The sequence below is a fragment of the Myotis brandtii genome, unplaced genomic scaffold (genome assembly GCF_000412655.1).
Source record: "Myotis brandtii unplaced genomic scaffold, ASM41265v1 scaffold2340, whole genome shotgun sequence".
NCBI classification, from domain to species: domain Eukaryota; kingdom Metazoa; phylum Chordata; class Mammalia; order Chiroptera; family Vespertilionidae; genus Myotis; species Myotis brandtii.
In genome coordinates, this window is record NW_005358813.1 from 67,254 (window position 1) to 89,678 (window position 22,425).

Below are 22,425 nucleotides of genomic sequence, written 5' to 3' on the forward strand. Positions count from 1 at the left end.
CAGTGCCTGGCTGCCGGCCGCCATCTTGGCTGACAGTTAATTTGCATATACTCACTGATTAGCCAATGAAAAGGGTAGCGGTCGTACGCTAATTACCATGTTTCTCTTTTATTAGTGTAGATACTGATTAGATAATAGAAGTAGACCAGCAAAGTAATGAGTTTCTTTTAAAATTACCTAATTGCTATGACTATACAGTGTTAATTTATATAGTTATTTCTAAAGAAAAGATAAAGCTAATATTCCTTTACTGGAGGGTCATATTGTCATCTGATCACAAACCTTAAGTAGTTTCAAAAGAAAACTAATCCATCTAGTGTTAGCAGAAATGGATAAAGTATTTCATAATACCAAAGTTTTGGGTTTGACAGTTCTTCAGCAAGCCATGACATATAGAATAATTTTTAAAAGGACCTTTGCAAATAGTGTCTCACTTTTTAATTTATAGCTGCCCTGAGGGGTAAGCAGGATGGATCTTTTTATCCTTGTTTCTGGATGACCTAACACAATCACATAAATCTTTAAGGGTCATTTACAAAGTCACAGGGAGATAAAGGGAAAGAGAAGGCTACTATCCTGAATTCTGTGTTACTTTCGTTATAAAATTAGAGCTCAAAATGGTTAACAAAACACTGTTTCCCTAATCCTATGGGCAGCACCAGTGGTCATAAGACCTGCAGCTCTTCAGTGCACAGACTGGTGATGGGTTTTCCCTTTCTACTTTCTCAGAGGATATTGGACACAGGTCTATTTAGGAAAATATACTAAAAAAAAAAATACAAATAAACAAATAAAAATGTTACCTGGTCTTGATGCTACAAAAGTACAATATTGTAAATAATACATTTGTTGCAATGCATAACTATATCTATCAATGTAAATGGCAAATTTGCTTCAGTTTTTAAAGAGTGTACCTTCTAACTAGTGCAGGTAAAGTGCTCCAAAAGGTGGTCCCAAATAGGTCTATGGCTCAGACACAAGAAATTATTTCTCAGCCTTGCAAACATTTCAAGATACACCAGTGGGGAGAGGAGGCTCTCTACCTTCAACACAAGATTTCCAAGATCTCCACACAGGAGAAAAAGCAGATGAAGGAAGTTTGAAATGACAATAGAAGGGGAAAGAGGAAGAAGTGAGAGAAGTATGGGGAAGTAATAGTCAAACAGAGCAGCAACTTGTCTCTGCTCTGGGGACAGGAAATGGGGCATCACTAATCCACAAGGCAAGTGACTTAACAGGACAGACAAGGTGGCCTGGATGCAGGACAATGGTGTTCAAGATTTTTCCAAGTTTTGTCATTAGTGAATTTCCTGTAGGGTTGGTTCCTTGGTCACTCACTGAGACACACAAAGCATCTTATTTCTTTGGGCAGTGATCAATATCCTTGACTCTTTTTTTTTTCAAATATATTTTATTGATTTTTTACAGAGAGGAAGGGAGAGGGATAGAGAGTTAGAAACATCGATGAGAGAGAAACATTGATCAGCTGCCTCCTGCACACTTCCCACTAGGGATGTGCCCACAACCAAGGTACATGCCATTGACTGGAATCGAACATGGGACCCTTCAGTCCTCAGGACACGCTCTATCCACTGAGCCAAACTGGCTAGGGCAATATCCTTGACTCTTTAGAATCAAGTGAGGGAGGAGAGGCCCAAGTAGTCACGTGTTCATAATTCTAAATTGTATTAGATAAGCTTGTATTTCTGGAAAACTTCCAGAGTCTAAATACGGAGCTCTATTTTCCTGATGAATCTTTTTCTGAGGTTCTCTATATGCATTGAGTCGATTACTTCTGGGGTGCCATTTTAAACATTTAACTTTTTCAATCCTATTAGAAAATAGGAGGAAGCAAGAGACATTATAAATGGTTGTTTGACTGGATGCATGTAATCAATTGATATATTGAAAATGTAGCAATAATATACTAGTAAATAATAGTCTTTTTACTCTGCTATATTATATCTATTAATGCTAAAGAGTTCATATTTCATAGAGCAAAGTGAGTGAACACAGTATTTCATCATCTATATATATAAAAAGCCAGCAGCCGGAATGTTGTAACAACCAAAATGACTAGTCGCTATGACGCCCACTGCAGCCAGCTAACTGGCCTGATCAGGGGGTGGGGCCGGCTGGCCAACCTCCCATGGCCCCTCCCCACAGCTGGCCCCACCCCTGATTGGCCACCCCACTCCAATGGGCCCGCAGCCCCTCTCCCCAACCAGCCCCACCCCTAATCGCCTCCCCACACACCCAATGTGCCCCACCACCCCAATTGGCCTGTAGCCCATTCCCCCAGCAGGCCCAACCCCTGATAGCCTCCCCCTACCCCAATAGGGGGCAGAACTGGCCGGCCCAACACCTACAGCTCCTCCCCACTGCCAACCCCACCCCCAGTCAGCCCCCACCACCCCAATCAGCCTGAGGCCCCTCCCCCCAGCCAGCTCTGCCCCTGATCAGCCCCTCCACACCATTCCAGGGGTGGGGCCTGCCAACCAATCACCTGTGGCCCCTTCCCCAAGCCAGCCCAGCCCTGATTGGGCCCCAGTAGGGGCAAGCCGGCCAGCCAATCTCCCGCCATCTCCTTCTCCTGATAGGCCCAGCCCCTATCTGCCCGCCAATTGGGGCTGGACCAGCTAGACCCCATCCATGCATGAATTTGTGCACTGGGCCTCTAGTACGTTGATAATATTGTCATTAGTACAAAATTTAGGATATCTGGTGCAAACATTAATTACTAATGAAAAAATGCTTAGCCAACTACTCTCAAGCCCAAATGATACTTAATTCATTGACTGACATTTTGATTTTTCACAGGGTTTTTCTGAATAAAAGCTCACTTTGTTTTCACAAAAACTATAAAAGGGAGGTAGGGTAAATAGATTATCCCGCATGATAGTGGAGGAACCTGGAGTTAATAATGTTTGAGGGTTATTTATAAATTCACATGGGAAGTGGAAGGGAGGGCCAGGCAGGAGCTCAGCATTATGGCCCTGAGCCCCAGAACTGGGTTCAAGTGAGAGAAAGAGGAAAATGATCATCTCAACATTGACATTATCACAAACTCTATCTGCTGTGTGAGTTGCCATAGACTCTGTAAGACCAGTGCAAACAAATACAGTTCTCTTCCTTTTACTTTATATTGTCTATGGATTTCAGAAAAACACCGACATCTGGAAAATTACTTTGCAAAACAAGTAAGAGCAAGTAAATAAGAATTTTTCATGGTTTCAAGTGGGCAGTGTTTTCTACAAAAGATTGAGTCTAATTTTTTGCTATTTCCTTTACAGTAAAAATTTGCTTTAATTTAAGATAGTGCATATTTAACTTTTGTAGTTAGGCTAATGGCTGTGACAAATAAACCAAAGGAGGTCAATCACTCACACACAATAGAATTTTAATATTTTTCTCAAGTAAACATTCCAAAGGGTTTTAGAAGAAAGGGGAGAGGGGAGGTGGGGGGGGAGGCTCTATTTCACAAAGTCATTCTGGGAAGAAGCGAAATGAGAGATCTGCCTTCTTCAATTCCAGATTTCTAACACCACCTTGGGAAAGAATCAGAGCTAAAATATAATACAATTACAGACATGAACACAAATCCATACGCTACATGTAAAAGAAGAAAGGGAATGCAGTGCAAAATACAGAGGGCCAAAAGAAAACAGAGGAGCCCTGCTAGTGTGGCTCAGTTTGGTCAGCATCCTCCCAGGCATCCAAAGGTGGCTGGTTTGATTCCCATTACGGCACATGCTAGGGTTGCAGGCTCCATGCCCTGTAGGGGTGTGTGCAGGAGGCAGCTGATCAATGATGTTCCTCTCTCATCAATGTTTCCATCTCTCTATCCCTCTTCCTCCCTCTCTCTCTAAAAGCAATAAAAATATATTTTTTAAAAAAAGGAGAGGCACAGAGAAAGGACAGGGTTGGGGGAGCTGTCCCCTGCAGTGGAATTATAGGGAGAAGGGCTTATTGATTGTCTTGAGGGTGCTCACTCCCTTAGGGGAGGCTAATGAAATTCTTCATTTATTACAATTTTGTCCAGGAGCAGAGCTACTCCACCATGGAAACAAAACCAGTTCCTTCTCTGTAGACCTGGTGGATATAAAGAAGAAAATGCCATTTTTATATTCAGGTGTTGAATGTGAAGCCCAAGCGAGGACTGGCTGTAACCAGGCTTCTGATGTAATAGGTAAGGCTGACGGAAAGAATATGTGATGTGAATCCCAGTTCCAGGCAAGGGTCTGGGACATGTCATCAGGGCCCATGGAGACAGTCCTGGTGACCTTGGTTAGAGGTAGAAAGGGGAGGGAACAAGTGCCTTATGCAGGGAATCCAGCAGAAACACAATCCCAGTAATTGGTAAATTAAAATATTGATATCAGAGAGTATATTATATATCCAAAGAAAGGAAGGTATTGGGATAAGAGTTAAAGAAAAGGGAAAATTTTCAGAGAGCAAACATATTCATGAAAGGAGATGAGAAAGAAAAAAAACACTCACATGAAGACAAGGAAAAGTATAAAGAGAGATACCTTTGCCAGAAACCAGCATCATTAGCAAAAATGGCTGAACCAAGAGGCTTTGCTTGGGGTGATGGGCAATGCAGCAGTGTGCAAATGATGCTTTATTGAGTTGTGCACTTGAAACCTATATGGTTTTGTGAACCAGTATCACCCCAATAAATTAAATTTTAAATGATAATAATAAATATATATATATTAAAAATATATAATTTGAAGCCATTTTTAAAAGTTACACTATATACTTCTCTCTGATCCATCTTTCTAGCTAATAAATATTTAGGCATGTTTGGAATGATACAAAGAAAGAATGAAAGAAAGAAGTAGAATGAGGGGGGAGATAGAAAGAGAGTGGAGGTAAGAGATAAAGTGAACATGGAGTTGAGGTAGAATGGGGATGGGGATAGCAAGCTGAGTGAGGGTGGGGGCAGGAAAGTGCTTCAGGTTGGGCAAAGCTGCCCTCTGTGCATGAACTTCATCACCTTCTGGATAGGACCTGAAGCAACCTGCAGGTCACCCACATCAGGCACAGACCAGAGGGACCTGAGTTAAGTTGGCTTCTAGGTCTTCCTAATGCTCCCATGAAGGGGTTTCCACTCAGTGGTTGCCATGACCCCACCCTGAGACACTATGGGTTTTTTCTGCTTTGTGCAGAGATCAACAGTGAGGACTCCAGAGAATCCAGTGATGGAGGTGAGCCCCCTGAAACTTCCACCTCAGCATTGAAAAGGAAGCCAGGTAAGGAGGTGGGAGCTTGGGGGTTGAGGTGCAGGAACCTCAATTAAGAGGCACTGTTTCCTGAGGCATCAATTCTGAGTTCATCCTATACCACAGACCCAGTTTATCCTGGAATCCCATTCTCTATGTTTATTTTACTTGACCTTTTGGGATGTGCAAGGTATCATTATATTTATATAATGATAAGAAATCATTATATTTATATTTTTTAAACATGAGGACTATTAATTCATAGGTGCTATTAATCAAGCTATGCACCCATCTATTGATTGTATAGTAAAAATAGGCTAGCAAAGTAGTGAATTTATTTTAAAACTAATTCTATTATTACACAGTGTTGGATTTATACAGTGATTTCTACAGAGAGGAGAAAGCTAAATATTTCTTTATTGGAAGGTCATATTGTCATCTAATCACAAAGTTTGAGTAGTGTTGAGGGTCAGTTCCTCCAGCTCTCCTGTGTTAGCAGAAATGGACAGTTTTTAAAACCCAAAGTGTTGTTTTTTAGAGAGTTCTCCTGAAAGTCATGACATATGGAATGACTTTACAAAGGATCTTTGCAAATAGTGTCTTACCTTTTCCTTTACAACAACCCTGAGGAGTGAGAAAGATGGCCATTGTTACTCTTGTTTCTAAATGAGAAAATAAAATCACATAAATGTTTAAAATCTCCTACAAAGTTACATGTAGATAAAGGGAAAGACAAGACTAGCTTCCTGGATTCTGTGTTATATCCTTTGTAAAATTAGAGCTTGAAGCAGTTAATAAAACATTGTTTCCCTAATCCTATGGGCAGCACCAGTGGTCATAAGACCAGCAGCTCTTTAGTGCACAGACTGGTAATGGGTTTTCCCTTCCTACTTTCTCAGAAGATATTGGAAACATGTCTATTTAGGAAAACATACTAAGAAAGTATTTAAGAACAAATAGATAATAGAAGGGGAAAGAGGAAGAAGAAGAGAGAGAAGTACGGGAAAGTAATATTCAACGGAGCAGTGACTTGTCTCAACTCTGGGGACAGGAAATAGAGGACCAATAGTTCACAAGGCAAGTGACTTAGGAGGACAGACCAGGTGGCCTGGATGCAGGCCATGATTTGCATGGGTGTTCAAGATTTTTCCAAGTTTTCTCATTAGTGAATTTCCTGTGGGGTTGGTTCCTTGGCCACTCACTGAGACACACAAAGGATGTTACTCCTTTATGCAGTGATCAATACCCTGGACTCGTTAGAAACAAGTGGGCGAGGAGCAACCCAAGAAGCCCTCTGCATACAATGCTAACAAGATATTAATATTAAGGTTGCACTCCTAGATGACAGGTATCCAGCATCAAAATTTAGAGCTTTGTTTTCTTCAGGAATCTTTTTCTGAGTATCCTCCATATGCCTTCATTCTATTACTTCTAGGAAACTGTTTACCTGAAAATAAAATGCTTTACAAAGTGAGAGGCAACAAGCACTTATTTGAGGTCAAAGGATTCAGAAAAGCACTTATTCAGGCAGAAGCATAAAAAGTGTTCCAATGAGGAGACAAGGTCCAGAGATATTTATGAGAAATGGAAGGGGAATATTTACATCAATAGAAGAAAAGCATTTCTATTGATGAAGATGAGCTAATATAGTGATGCTAATTCTAAGCAATGTTTTTAATTTTCAGCTTGGTAGTCATCAGTCCCAAAGTCATGTCTGTTTTCTTGCTATCCTTGAAAACAATTCTTTGAGACACAATGTTGCTTTAAGTCCAGTCCCAAGGGTATTTTGCCCTGTTCTAACAGTGCAAATGTTTGAAGCATAAGACATGCAATGCAGTTATTCTGGCATGGCAATTTAAAGTGGCTTCATTTATATAGAATTTTACAAATTTTAAAGTGGCTTCACTTATATATCATTTTACAAATTTTAAAGTGGCTTCATTTATATATAATTTTACAAATTTTACCTTTTGATCAAGAGCTTTCCTTGAAAGCATAACTGATTAATTATCAGAAAGCAGCACTGATCGCCTGGCTGATGTGGCTCGGTGGTTGAGGGTCAACCTATGAACCAGGAAGTCATGGTTGGATTCCCAGTCAGGACACATGCCTGGGTTGCTGGCTTAATCCTCAATGAGGCATACAGGAGGCAGCCAATCAGTGATTCTCCTCATTGATGTTTCTATCTCTCTCTCCCTCTACCTTCCTATCTGAAATCAATAAAAATATTTTTTAAAGAAAAAAAAAGAAAGCAGCACTGATCAGTTATTAAAAGCATCATTGGTTCTCCATTGTCAGATGGCTCAGTTTGGGAATGTTATGCCATTGTTGGTCCCTCATCGCCAGGAAGGCTCATTCCCAGTATTGCATGTCACATAGGAAAAAGAGTGGTTTTCTCTTTTCTTAGGAGTGACAGGCCACATTTGAGCCACAAGAGCATCAGAACAGAGGAAGGCTTTCCTGTCATGTTTCTTTAAGGGAAACCATCTATCGTCCCTTAAGGTTTCTCATATGAAGTCTCAAAGGCCTTAGTGACCATTTAAAAAATGTTGAGCAACCACTATTAGAGTAGCATCTTTATGACACTGAGCCACAGGCAGTCACATGAAAATATTAAACAAACATGTGGTATCAGTGGACATTGTATGTAATTATTTTGCTTATACCTACATTTTATCTAGCTTAATTTTTATTTTATCAGAAATGTTTCATCCAAGTATAATAGGAGGTATTAGCAATAGAGCAAATCCCAGTTTGTTCAGGAAAGATTTGGTCAAGAGTAATTCTGTTGTCTAATGTAACGCATGCAAAGAAATTTAAACGTTTTTCTGGTTGTCTGTTTTTGGGGTGGTCATTGCAATTCCTACCCAAGGGGAGAAAGTATTCTTTCAAATCTTTATTTGGTCTGATATCACCAGGTATTCAACATACTTGACTATATGTGTAATCAGTTTTATGTTTTGACCTATGAAGTAGGTTTAAAGATGATGCCCAAAGTTCTTTCCAGTCAGAAATTAAGAATAAAAGGAAACATTAACTGTTATTGTGAGTGCTTGGCCTCTTATATTATTTGTGAGGTAAGAAGGGACTAAATAAGGAAAAAAGGAAATATGAGGGTGTAGACTATACAGGCAGGCCTGGCCTAGAATATTGGGTTAGTTGTCCACAATAGATGTCATCTGCTTTACTTCCTAGTAATTTTAAATTTAATTCTTCTGTTGGTTCAACAGTCCAGGTAAGTACTGAACTGTTGAAATAAATCTTTTTTAAATGAATATTTTTGAAGTTGAAGCATTTTTGTAGGAAATATTTTTTAAACATATTTTTATTGATTCCAAAGAGGAATGAAGAAGGAGAGATAGAAGCATCAATGATGAGAGAGAGTCATTGTTCAACTGCCTGCTGCATGCCCTACAATGGAGATCAAGCCCACAACCCAGGCATCTGCCCCAACCAGGAATCGACCTCCTGGTTCATAGGTCTACTCTCAACCGCTGAGCCAAACTGGCTGGGCTGTAGGAAACATTTTTGTGAAATTATCAGAGTCAAAGAATAACTCTCTGTACATGACAGTTAGAAATACCTAGAAATAAGAAGTGTTTCTGCATTATTTGTTCATCATAAGGTGTGCCAAGAGGCCAAGAGGCCAAGAGGCAGGGACTGAAAGTAGCCAAGCATCTGACATAAGGGGCAAAGCTAACCAAGGTCTTGGGGTAGAGGTGATTTAGCAGTTACCATAGATGATTGGTATGTCAGTGATGGGTGATCAAGAATCAATAATATCAGGCAGCTCACCAGTGAAAAGTGGGTCAGTTATGAAGGTGAGAGTCACAGGACTGGGGCAGCAGAATGTCAGAAGTCTGAAATGAGAGCTCCGTTTTCTGTTGAACTTGACTCTGAGCACACTGACAGAAAATGGGTCCAGTTCATGGTACAATCCCATTCTTTTTGCTTAGCCTGATTCTTTTGGGACTAGCAGGAAAACAAGATATCATTATAAAGTCATGATTAACATGGCCCTGTTTATTGTCACAGGAGATGTAGTAGAAATACACTCCTAAAATGGAAGTATTTAGCTTTCTACATCACTGAATTAATCATTAATAATAATCACTGTAATAATCAAAATTAATAAAGTCTTGATTTTGTACAGTGAAATTCATCCATAACACACCAACATTCTGTGGAACCCATAAAAGCCAAGTATTCTTTTGCTTCTCAATAATAGTGTCATTTTGTCACAATCTTAGCAAAGCCTCAAAAGACAACTGATTCTACCACTAAACCGTTAGGAAAAAAACATCAAATCAACTATTCTTAACCCAGCACATTTTTAAAAAATATATTTTTTTATTGATTTCAGAAAGGAAGGGAGAGGGAGAGAGAGATAGAAGCATCAGTGATGAAAGAGAATCATGGATAGGCTGCCTCCTGCACGCCCCTTACTCGGGATCAGCCCACAACCCAGGCATGCACCCTGACCTAAAATTGAACTATTTCATATGTTAACACTCAAATATTAAGCCACAGCAGCCAGGCAACCCAGCACATACTTTTTATGTGTGTCTGTGTTCTAACATGTCACAGGCTTATACAGTGGTGTCATACAAACTTTTGCACAAACCTCTTCATAAAAATCTTAAGGATATGAGACCTGGTCTTACCTCTGAGTACAAAGGTGTTTAAGAGTATTTTTCAAAATGTTATTGAGAAATAAAGGAAGACCCAGGGCCAATTCTGAAGTCCTACTTCTCAATGTAGTAGGTTTGTGATTGTGGTTACTTTAGAAGAAAGAAGCAATAAATCAAACACCTTTATAAACTCAAGCCTTCTGCAGTATGAACCATCCTAAAATTTGTAACTATTTTTTCAATCCTCACTGGAGAATATTTCTTCCATTGATCTTTAGAGAGAGTGAAAGGGAATGAGGAGGGGAGAGAGAGAGAGAAAAAAAAAAAACATTGCCATTGACTAGTTGCCTCCCCCACTTGCCCCAACTGGGGTCAGAAATGAAACCTGCAACCGAGGTACATGCTCTTGACCAGGAATTGAACCAGCGGCCCTTTGGTTGGGGATTGATGCCTTAACCACGGCAAGGGCAAACTTGTAAATTTTATTTAATCATTTCCATTTTCTCACCACCACCTGTTTGTTGTAGGTACTGTGGATTTTGGAAACAACTCCATTTCAGAAAAAGCCAAGAAGAGAAGAAGTAAGAATAAGATTTTATTTGCTTTTGATGTGAGAAATAATTTTATAATGCCAGTGTTTCATCATCTTTATTGTTATTTACAATATTGTGGTAGATAGAACAATTGCTCCTCAAAGATGTCCATGTCTTAATTCCTGAAACCTGTAATCTGTTCTCTTTCATGGCAAGTGGACTTTGCAGATTTAATTAAACTAGGACTTAAAATTGGAGAGGTTATCTTGCATTACCAGGGTGGCCCCAATACACTCCCCTAGTCCTTAAAAAAAATGGAGAATCTTTCTTTGGTGTGGAGAGAGGAAGAATGGTCAGAGAGACACAATATTGTGGCTCTGAAGATGGAAGAAGGGCCCTAGCTAGTTTAGCTCAGTGGATAGAGCTTCAGTCTGCAGATTGAAGGGTCCCAGTTCAATTCCGGTCAAGGGTACATGCCCCGGTTATGGGCTCGATCCCCAGTGGGGGGCGGCCAAGAGGCATCCAATCAATGATTCTCTCATCATTGATGTTTCTATCTCTCTCACCCTCTCCCTTCCTCTCTGAAATTAATAAAAGATTTTTTTTTAAGATGGAGGAAGGGAATAGGGAATGTGGGTGATCTTAAGAATCTGAAGTTCACACAGTATTCACCTCCTTGTGTATGATGTGAGATAGTAATTATAAGAAATTACCCCAACACTTTAAATGCCCTTTCATGTGACCTTCCCTGTACTCATGGACCTGTGAATAGAATTCTACTCTGAAAAACTAGTCTGTTTATAATTCAGTACAAAATTGGCTTAATTACAAAGGTTTAAAGTAAAATTTGCTTTTCCTACCCACTATAGTTTCTGTTGAAAAAAAAAGAGACACTGAGGAGAAATAGAAAAGATAAAGATTTTAGAAGTTCAGTGATGTTGAACCTCTGTGTGTTCAGAATCTAATCAAGATTTTTCTCCTAAAACCTCCAAATTCCTTTGGGAATTTGAAAGTACAATGAATTTAAAGATTATTTGGGGTAGAATTTAAACATTTTTAAAGGAGAACGACCTATGCATTTACTCGTCACCTTTTTTGCTCTTCAACAAAATTTTATAGTTTTCTTTCTATAGATTGTGCATGTTGTTAATTTTCCTGTTAGATTTGCTGCGATATAATTTATATACAATAGATTCCATCACTTTAAAGGTTTAATTGAATATGTTTTAACACATGTAGATAGTCATGTAAACCAACATGATCATGACATAGAACATTTCCATCATCCACAAATATCCACTTGTGTCCCTCTTTGCACCCCCTGGTCTTGAAATAGTGGATCTGTTTTTATCATTGTATTTTTCTCCCTGGAATTTCATATACATGAATTCATACAATATATAGTTTATTTATGTCTCTTTTTTTTCACTAAACATAATGCTGTTGAGACATATTGGTATTATTGTGTGTATCAGCAGTTACTCCATTTCTATTGCTGAGAAGTATCCCTGGTATGAATGAGATGTTGATTTATCTATTCACCTGTTCATAGGCATTGAGCTATTTCCAGTTTGGGGGGAAAAAACTATGAGGAGCATGTTCATACAAATATTTGGGTGGACATATTTTTAATTTTTCTTGGATAAATACTTAAAAGAAGTACCAACTCTGTCTTAAGTTCTTTTTTTAATTAATGTGGGTATAAATAAATTAGGATTAATGTGAGAGTAAAGAAAATGAAATCTAGAGAACCAAGATGGCGGCATAATGTACAGACCTGTGCGTGCTGCCTCCCACAACAACATCGAGACTACCAACTATAAAACAAACAGTTATCATTCAGAACCATGGGAAAGCTGGCCCAGTGGAAGCTCTACAACTGGAAGGAAAGAAAGAAGAGCATTGAGACTGAGTAGGTTGTGCAGAGGCTCCAAGAACGGAGGTACGGAGTCATGCGCCAGGCGGCCTGAAACTGGATGCGCGGTTTTTTTCAATCATAAGGGGCTGCAGACTCTCGAGTCCACTGAGTTTGTTTGGGGCGGAATTCTGAGGTCCCAGACCCCTACAGGGAGAGGTGGGATGGCCTTGCAACGGGCCATAGAGCGAGAGTGGTTGTCTCGCGGAGCTGCCCGCCAGTGCTCGGGGACGCAAGGACCTGGAGTCGGGGAGAGGCGAGGAGTCGTGGAGACGCCATTGCCCTTGGCCCCGCCCTGGTGATTCGCCAAGAACAGAGGTGTGGAGTCTCGCACCAGGCTGGCTGCAACTGGATGCGCGGGTTTTTTTCATTCAGAAGGGGATGCAGACTCTCAAATCCACTGAGCTTGTTTGGGGCAGGATCCTGAGGTCCCAGATCCCTATGGGGAGAGGCGAGACAGCCTTGCAACAGGCCAGAGAGTGAGAATGGCTGTCTCGTGGAGCTGCTCGCCGACACTCGGGGACGGGAGATGCCGAGTTGTGGAGAGGCGAGGAGTCTCGGAGAAGCCATTGCCCCTTGCTCCGCCCTGGTGATTCCCGGGGATCCCGCCCTACTCAATTTACATCCCCACCCAAGCTGTGCTAGTGGCAGAAAGAGAACCACTGGTGCTTTTTCAGCCCAGCCCAGCAGAATGCAGATTTCAACTCGTCGCATACATAAGGGACACACTCAAGAAGCAGAATCCGGTTCGGAGGAAGCCGGAGCCAGACCTGGCTGGGCTGGCATTGTGGAACTGCTGTATCAGCAAACGCACAGGCAGGTCCACCAGATCCAGTCTCACATGGGATGCTGGGAGACGGCAGACAGGCAGTCTGTGCCCTTGGTAGAAAACGAAATCCAAGCAAGCATACCAGATATTCAGCCACCAGGAACGCCTGGAGATTTTGTCCAGCAAGGAGCCGCCCAACAAAGGACAGAATGCCAAACTTTGTGTTGCTGAGACGGCCCCTGTGAGGCTGAGGCGGCCCCCGTAGGGTCGAGGTGGCCCCCGTAGGGTCAAGATGGCCCCCGTGGGGCTGGGACGGCCCCCGTGAGGCTGAGGCAGCCCCGGTGAGGTTGAGACAGCCCCGGTGAGGTCGAAACGGCCCCGGTGAGGCTGAAACAGCCCCCGTGAGGTTGAAACAGGCCCGGTGAGGCTGAAATGGCCCTGGTGAGGCTGAGACGGCCCCAGTGAGGCTGAGACAGCCCCGGTGAGGTCGAAACGGCCCCGGTGAGGTTGAAACGGCCCTGGTGAGGTTGACTCAGCCCTGGTGAGGTTGAAATGGCCCATGTGAGGTTGAGACAGCCCCAGTGAGGCTGGGATGGCCCCGATGAGGCTAAGACCACCCCGGTGGGGCTGAGACGGCTCCGGTGAGGTTGAATCAGCCTCGGTGAGGTCGAGACGGCACCACTGAGGTCGAGACAGCCCTGGTGAGGTCGAGATGGCCCCAGTGAGGTCAACACGGCCCCAGTGAGGTTGAAACAGCCCTGGTGAGGTTGAAGTCAGCCCCAGTGAGGTTGAAATGGGCCCGGTGAGGATGAAACGGCCCCGGTGAGGCTGATACAACCCCGGTGAGGTTGAATCGGCCCCGGTGAAGTCAAGACAGCACCGGTGAGGTCGAGATGGCCCCAGTGAGGTCAACACGGCCCCAGTGAGGTTGAAACAGCCCTGGTGAGGTTGAAGTCAGCCCCAGTGAGGTTGAAATGGGCCCGGTGAGGATGAAACGGCCCCGGTGAGACTGATACAACCCCGGTGAGGTTGAATCGGCCACGGTGAAGTCAAGACAGCACCGGTGAGGTCGAGACGGCCCCGGTGAGGTTGAGACTGCCCCAGTGAAGTTGAAATGGCCCCAGTGAGGTTGAAACAGCCTCGGTGAGGTTGAATCAGCCCCGGTGAGGTTGAAACAGCCCTGGTGAGGCTGAAACGGCCCCAGTGAGGTTGAAACGGCCCCGGTGAGGTTGAGATAGCACTGGTGAGGTTGAGAAGGCCCCAGTGAGGTCGAGATGGCCTCGGTGAGGTTGAGACGGCCCCAGTGGGGTTGCGACAGCCCCGGTGGGGTTGCAACAGCCCTGGTAAGGTTGAAACGGCCCCAGTGAGGTTGAAACGGCCCCGGTGAGGCTGGGATGGCCCCGGTAAGGTTGAGTCGGCCCCGGTGAGGTCAAGACGGCCCTGGTGAGGTTGAATAGGACCGGTGAGGCTGAAACGGCCCGGTGAGCTTGCAACGGCCCCGGTGAGGTTGAAACAACCCCAGTGAGGCTGAAATGACCCCTGTGAGACTGAGATGGCCCCTGGGAAGCAGAGAAAAATACCACATGAACTCACTCATTTATGGATAATAAGGACCATTATAGACTGATGAACAAAAATGAATACAGAGGCAGAGCAGCATTGAGCAGACTGTCAAACTACAATGGGAATCCTGGGGAGGGTTGGGGGGGTAGGAGATCAACCAAAGAGGACTTGTATGCATGCATATGAGAATAACTAATGGACACAAGACACTGAAGACAATAATGTGGATTAATCAGAATAATTTTATCCTATCACTGAGAAAAACTAAACTGTCAAGATAAGAGTTCTTCAAAAAATTAATATTGTTCATTTTTACAGCCTCTATTGCATCTAAGAAATAGCCCGACACAGAGTAGGAACTCATTAAATATTACTTGAATGAATAAATGTATAAAATATGTGCTCAAAGTAATAGCTAACATTATAATATTACAAACACAAGAGAGAAAATTAGGCATAGATTTTTAAAAAAAATAAAATAAAATAACATAAATAAAATAAAATAAATAAAAAAAGAAAATGAAATCTAAAATTAAACTTGCTTAAACATATAAGGCTTGGTAAATATAAGGCTATGGGATATATATTTTTCTTTATATGTTGGGCTCTTGAAAAGTTACAGTAAAATGGAATGTTTAAAAGCACTGTTATATACTATGTGACTTATCACAGTATCTGTTTCTATTTTTTTTATTTTTTCAGTGAGAAGCAGAGGCAGAGATAGAATCCAGTCTCTGAATAACAGAGTCCCAAGGAAAAGAAGCAAACCAAAAGGTAAAATTTTTAAAGATGGATACATTTTCAATTACTAAACATCTAAATTCTCATGCTATATTCCTTGCTTTAAGTAACAAACCTATTTCCCTAATCACTTTACGTAATTATACTAACTGTTGAGGAATATATCAGATTTAGTCAATTCCAAAATTCATCAGGGATTGAAAGATAACACTGCAAACAAGTAACTTGGTAATGAATTCACAAACAGAACCCAGGGCCCAGGGGCCATGGCAGGGCCAGGCCTGCTAAATTGCTAACGTTCTGACTGGAAATACAGCTGGGGTGTTTTTCTAAAACACTACTATTTACAATGCAATTTTATAAACAACAGACATTTGTGTTATTTTTCCCCACTAGGGACAAAAGCAGTCAACACCAGGCCTTTGAAAAGAAGCAGAAAAAGAGGTAAAAAGAAGTGATTCATACACTTTTAGTAATTAAGCATATAAATTTTTTAATTAAATCTTTATTGTTCAGATTATTACAGTTGCTGCTCTTTTTTCCCCCCATAGCTCCCCTCCACCAGGTTCCCACCTCACCCTCTGCCCTTACCCCCCTGCCCCCACTGTCCTCATCCATAGGTGTACGATTTTTGTCCAGACCTTCCCTCCAAGGCCCGACAGTCCAATCAATGCCTCTCCATCTCTGGATCAGTCCTTGTTCATCAGTTTATGATGTTCATTATATTCCACAAATGAGTGAGATCATGTGGTATTTATCCTTCTCTGACTGGCTTATTTCACTTAGCATAATGCTCTCTAGTTCCATCCATGGTGTGGCAAATGGTAAGAGTTCCTTTTTCTTCTTCCTCTTCTTAAAGAATACCTTTCAGCATTTCATATAATGCTGGTTTGGTGGTGATGAACTCCTTTAGCTTTTTCTTATCTGTGAAGCTCTTTATCTGACCTTCAATTCTGAATGATAGCTTTGCTGGATAAAGTAATCTTGGTTGTAGGTTCTTGCTATTCATCACTTTGAATATTTCTTGCCACTCTCTTCTGGCCTGCATGGTTTCTGTTGAGAAATCAGCTGACAGTCGTATGGGTACTCCCTTATAGGTAACTGACTTTTTTTCTCTTGCTGCTTTTAAGATTCTCTCTTTGTCTTTTGCTCTTGGCATTTTAATTATGATGTGTCTTGGTGTGGTCCTCTTTGGATTCCTTTTGTTTGGGGTTCTCTGCGCTTCCTGGACTTGGAAGTCTATTTCTTTCACCAGGTAGGGGAAGTTTTCTGTCATTATTTCTTCAAATAGGTTTTCAATATCTTGCCCTCTCTCTTCTTCTGGTACCCCTATAATTCTGATGTTGGTACGCTTGAAGTTGTCCCAGAGGCTCCTTACACTATCTTCGTATTTTTGGATTCTTTTTTCATTTTGCTTTTCCGGTTGGGTGTTTTTTGCTTCTTCGTATTTCAAATCTTTGACTTGATTCTTGCGATCCTCTGGTCTGCTGTTGGGAGTCTGTATAATATTCTTTATTTCAGTCCGTGTATGCTTAATTTCTAGTTGGTCCTTTATCACAACATCGAGGGTCTCACTAGATTTCTTAAGGATCTCAATACATTTATCGGCGGTTTCCATAAAATTCTTGAAAAATCTTAGAACCGTGGTTTTGAACTCTATATCCAGTCGTTTGCTGTCCTCCATTTCTGTCATTTGTGACCTGTTTCTTTGTCTTCGCATTTTGTCTGCTTCCCTGTGTTGGTAGAGTGGTTTTGTGTGCTAGGTGTCCTACAGGGCCCAGTGGCTCAGCCTCCCCAGTTACCTGAGGTGGACACTCTTGGTGCACCCCCTTGTGGGCTTTGTGCACAGTCTTGTTGTAGTTATGCCTTGATTGTTTTAGGTGTCACTGGGAGGAATTGACCTCCAGGCCAATTGGCAGTGAGAATCAGCTGTGTCTGCAGTGGGAGAACTTCTGTGCTGAAGACACCCTTCTGGGGCAAGACTTGCTTCAGTGGGGCTTTGGTGCTCACTGAGTCTGCCCCCTGAGTGTGTCCCTTATGGGTCTGAGGAGTTGTAATCTGGATGGTCCCACTCTGACCACTGGGTACACTGGCTCTTGGATCTCTAAGGAGGTGCTAATTTAGCCTCTTCCTGAGGCTACCCAGCAGTAGCTATGGAGAGATCTGCAGATTCCTCTTCTTTGTTTGAGGTTTGGAGATGCCCAGATGAGACCCAGCTGTGAAGCAATGCAAGCTGCTGTGGGGCCTTTGGCCTTCTTTTGGAATTTCTGGGTCTCTCTGACCTAGCTGCAGTTTGTTAGGTAATTTTCAGATTGCAAAGGGCCAAGCCTTTCTTATGCAAAAGCTTCTGCCCACAGCTTGGGTGGGGCGAGGTCTCAGGGGATCAATAGGGCGGCGCCAGCAGCTATGGCTTCTCCTCAGTCCTATCCTAAGAGGCCCCCGGTCTCAGTGTCCCGTGGTAATCGCTGCAAGCACCTCTGAGAGAAAGCCACTCTCGAGTTATGACTGATGCCACCAAACAGTCCAGTTTCTCCACGTATGAGTCTGGGTCCCCAGAGACTCGCCGAGAACTGGAGTTCAGAGCAGTCAGGAGCTTGAGAGTCTCTCCTGATTGAAAAAGACAACCATGTCCTCAGTTGCCAGCCTTTTCCACATGCGCCTCCGTACCTCTGCACTTTACTTCCGCACCTTCTCTGAGTCTCAGTGTGCTTTTGTATTTCCTTCTAGTTGTAGAATTTCCACTCAGCCAGCCTTCCTGTGGTTCTGGATGATGTCCATTTTATCTTTTAGTTGTATTTTTGAAGTTGTTGTGCAAGGCAGCAATTTCCGGTGTTTACCTATGCTGCCATCTTGGGTTTTTTCCTCAAGCATCTAAATTTTTATTTCATACTCTTTTTTCTGAGTGACCAATCAATTTCTTAATTGGCTTATAGAGCCAGTAACAAACGTCAGAGTAGTCATCTGCCTTGGCAATTTCAACAATACAACAGGTTGCTCATAACACCCACTTTATTGATGTTGATCAGTTAACCTGTGAGAGAGCACAAGGCTCCGTGGGCCTAGGGAAGGCTCCCTTCACTACACTGAAAACTTTTAAGGAGAAAAATATGAAGTGTGTGACTAACATGCTATTTAGTTGACCCTTCTCTTGATCACATAGAGACTCATCGGTTGCCCACCAAGGGGGGCCCTTACTGGTAATACAAGATGTGTGTCCTAATTTCTAACATTCCTTTTATTATGTAGTTTCTGCTTGTCATTTCTTCTTTTTGCCTCAATTTCCTCCTCTGTAAATGGGTGTGTGACAAATGAACTCAACTGAGTGGTCCCCTAGGCCCTCTCCAGCTCTAAAAGAACTAACTCTGAAAGGACCAGGGACAACCTACCCTCCCCATCCCAGAGAGAAACCCTCGTGTATATCTTTCATGGATCCCCCTCAATGTTGGCCAGAAGGACAGGAGTAGGTGCTGCTGCTATAAAGTTTTTAAGATTTTCAGCCTGGCTGATGTGGCTCAGTGGTTGAGCGTCAACCTATAAACCAGAGGTCATGGTTAGATTCCCAGGCAGGGTACATGCCCAGGTTGCGAGCTCAATCCTCAGTGGTGAATATGCAGAAGGCAGCCTATCAATGATTCCCTTTCATCAGTGATGTTCCTCTCTCTCTTCCTCTCCCTTCTTCTCTGAAATCAATAAAAATATATTTTTAAAAGACTTTCAACCCCTACTTCAGCAGAATCAGAGCCAGTGCCCCACCCCAAGGAGGTACAGAGGCCCTCTTCCTGGGCAATCTGCAGTTTCTTCTAGGAGCACCCTGCCCTGATTCACAGAGTGAAATCCATACAGAAAGTTCACATGAAGGAGAAGTGAAACAAGGCAGAGAGCAAGGAGGGAAGGCAGACACTGTTCCTGCTAAGTTCCCCACTGTCATCCTGTTCTCTATTCCCCCAGTGGGGCCTCAGATGGGGAGACAACTAAAAGTTGAGGGGTTTTTTCCATCCACATAATTCAAAGCAATAATGTGGCTAGAAATCTTCCTTAAAAACAGGAGAAAAATCATTGTGCAATAGGTAGTTGTGGCCAACAAGCTTGGGAATTCAGGTCCTTCACATGAGGCTATTATGCAGGATTTCAGAAAACAGAAGTGGAGGATGACATTATCATTGTGTGTCTAACCTGCCATAAAAGAAAAATGCTGTTCATGGGGAAACTCCCTCCACTACATATTGATTTATAAAAGAAGGCTCTCAAGATGGGTGAGAAGAAAGAGGGCACAGTTAGAAGAAAATAATAACAGTAATGCTTCCTTGCAGGTCCAAGAATTCCCAGAGATAAACATATGAACTTCAAACACTCTATACTTACCGTGACCTGTGGTCCAGCAAAGGGGGAATTATATAAAGAGAAAATGAAACAAGGTAAGTTTCCTGGTCTTCTACGCTTTTCAACTGGAAACCATCCATGTGGATATTATATTGTTCAGGGCTAGACACCTGTGTCAGGGTCTCCAAGACCATCCCAACGTTTGGTGATTTACTAAGAGGACTCACAGGACTCAGCATATAGTCTAACTCATTGCTATGATTTATTAAGTTGATACAAAGCAAAATCAGCAAAGGCAAAAGCACATGGGACAAAGTCCAAAGGCAATAGGTGCCAGTTTCCAAAGGTTCTCTCCCAATGGAGTCATACAGGACACATTTAATTCTCCAGCAGCAACTCAAAACAACACATGTGAGATGTTGTCTATCAGGGAAGCTGCCCTGAGCCTAGGAGTCACAGGGTTTTTACCAGGAGTTAGCCACATAGGTACACTTTACCTCGCATCTGCCAAAATTCCAGACTTCCAGAAGGAAAGCAAGTGTTCAGCACATGCCCCATGGGAACGGTGGGACCCCTCCCAAAATCCAGGCTTTCAGATGTCAGCCAAGGATCAGCTTTGGAAGCAGGCATTTCTAAAGGTAGTTGTCTCAGGTTTTCTCTGTAAGGTCTTTTCTGCACAGCATCTCAAATAGACTGGAGGAAAGATGACATTTCCTCACTTTTAAAATTCATAAACATTAGCCTACCAGGCCATCTCTCCTTTCCCCCAAGGAAAAGGTCCCTATAATGCCCATCCAGCACCCAACCCAAGAACAAGTGCTTCAATATCAGGGTAGAAATGTACACATTTTAGAAATACAACAAGAACTTCACAGTCCCATTCCCTGCAACACCTATGCCACCTTATGCTAGCCAGGAGCACGGGTTTTAGAATCAGGATACCTGGCTTCGAGTTTCAGCTATATCAAGAGTATCTGTTCCAACTGGACCAAACCTTTCTTCTCTCTCATCCTAAACTTCCTCCTCTACAGAATGGGAATAGTAATAAAACTTGCTTCACCGTATTATTATGAAAAAAAAATGGAATAACAGATATAAAATAACTTTAAAATTGTAATTGTTAAAGTACAGCACAAATGTTTGGCAGCCAGTATTGATTCCCCCTCCCAAAATAGAGTTCTTTAGGCACCAACAAGTATAAATGTGTGCCCTATGACTATATTGCATATGAGTAATTTAACTTTTCCTACTACATAACATTTCCATAATTACTTTCCACATAAAATAGCCATGAATCCAAAATATGAGAAATAATTGCTGTCATTAACTGGTTATCAACATTGTGCAAGACTAGACAGATGTGGCTGTGGTGACAGCTGCCACATGGCCACCTGTGTGCCCTCATCAGCCCTCACTGAAATTCAGCCTGGCTCTATCCTGAGTCTCAGAGAAGGGATGGGAAAGAATCCTGGTCTTTTTTTTTTTAAGAGTCATACTTTTTTCCCTCTCTTTTGAATATAATTAAATACTTTTTAAAAGAAAATGTTAGAAATAATTATTGCCCTTCTCATTGCACAGTAAAGGAAAGTGTGCACACATGGCAGGAAGTCCCTTCTACCACCGCCCTTCAGGTTGTTGTGGGGCCCCTGAGAGGGAACTCAGCTCTTCTGGGTTGATGATTCTAAGCCCAAAATGGGTGGTAGGAGGCCAAGTTCTAGGGTTTTCACAGTCAGGGACATTCTCTGGCAACAAAGGGAGCTCAACCTGTCTTGCCCGGTCTCACAGGAATCTCAGCAAAGTGTATAAAGACAAAGAATGGGAAGCAGCTCACCCTCAAGGAATTTGAAATTGAAGGAAACCACGAAAGGTCCAAGAATTGGAGGCTGAGTGTGCGCTGTGATGGATATCCCCTGAAATACCTGATTAAGGTATCCTAATGACAAAGGGTTTCCATTAAGGATGGAGTGTCATAGTTCACAAACTCCAAGCTTTATTGATGTTCAGAAAACCATCATGACTTCCTTTGCGCAGGTCACAATGCATGCTATTACTAACTAACATTCCATTCCGGTGTTATCTTGACCAGTTTATCACAGTGTAATCATAAGTGCATGAACTCTTCTCCCTTTGAAGGTAGACAGTAATTGTGGCCTTGACTCTGTCACTAGTAGTTGCCACTGTGTAATATGGTCACAGGAAAATAATTTAAATTGGGGAGTGGGGGGCAGAGGAGGCCATCTTAGGCTTTGGGGACCAATAAAGTAGCATAGTAATGTATCTGGGAGGCACTGGAAATACCAAACTCAAAACAGTAGAAAAAGTACAGAAGTACAAACAGGACACAAAGACTCCTCACAGCATTAATCTCATTTCTCTTTCAGAAAGGATTTCTACCAGACCCACCGAGAACAAGAAAGGTGATTATCGCATGATTTTCTGCCTATATCTCACCTATAGTATTGTTAATTTTCCTTTTCTCTGGCCTTATTCTATGGCTCCTAACTTCATTAATTCTAGTAAAATTTGATTTATAATATGGGGATTTTTGTACTTGCTGCTTTCAAACATTACAGTGTCTGAGACCAGAACTTCTTTAAGCATTAAAACATAAGAGATAGAGGTGAGGCTAATCCTTTAAAATAGATAATGAGACAGAGCTGACCTTATATGATTGATTCAACTTCATTATCTAGCATGGAAGAATAACTCATGGGGTGGGGTGGGG

At 42.3% G+C, this 22,425-nt stretch overlaps 1 protein-coding gene across 8 annotated transcripts in view; it reads left to right on the plus strand.

The window, feature by feature from the left end:
- Positions 1-22,425, plus strand: part of LOC102242354 (nuclear autoantigen Sp-100) — a 60,085-nt gene that overhangs the window by 32,179 nt on the left and 5,481 nt on the right. For 6 of the 8 annotated variants that reach the window (XM_014540013.1, XM_014540012.1, XM_014540015.1 and 3 more), the window contains 8 exons: positions 4,043-4,189; positions 5,175-5,258; positions 10,387-10,440; positions 15,342-15,413; positions 15,777-15,824; positions 19,691-19,795; positions 21,486-21,628; positions 22,082-22,117. In XM_014540013.1, coding sequence (XP_014395499.1) covers positions 4,043-4,189; positions 5,175-5,258; positions 10,387-10,440; positions 15,342-15,413; positions 15,777-15,824; positions 19,691-19,795; positions 21,486-21,628; positions 22,082-22,117 — 689 coding nt within the window. The remainder of the gene's footprint in view (positions 1-4,042; positions 4,190-5,174; positions 5,259-10,386; positions 10,441-15,341; positions 15,414-15,776; positions 15,825-19,690; positions 19,796-21,485; positions 21,629-22,081; positions 22,118-22,425) is intronic. The other 2 variants (XM_014540014.1, XM_014540016.1) reach the window with 2 other exon arrangements.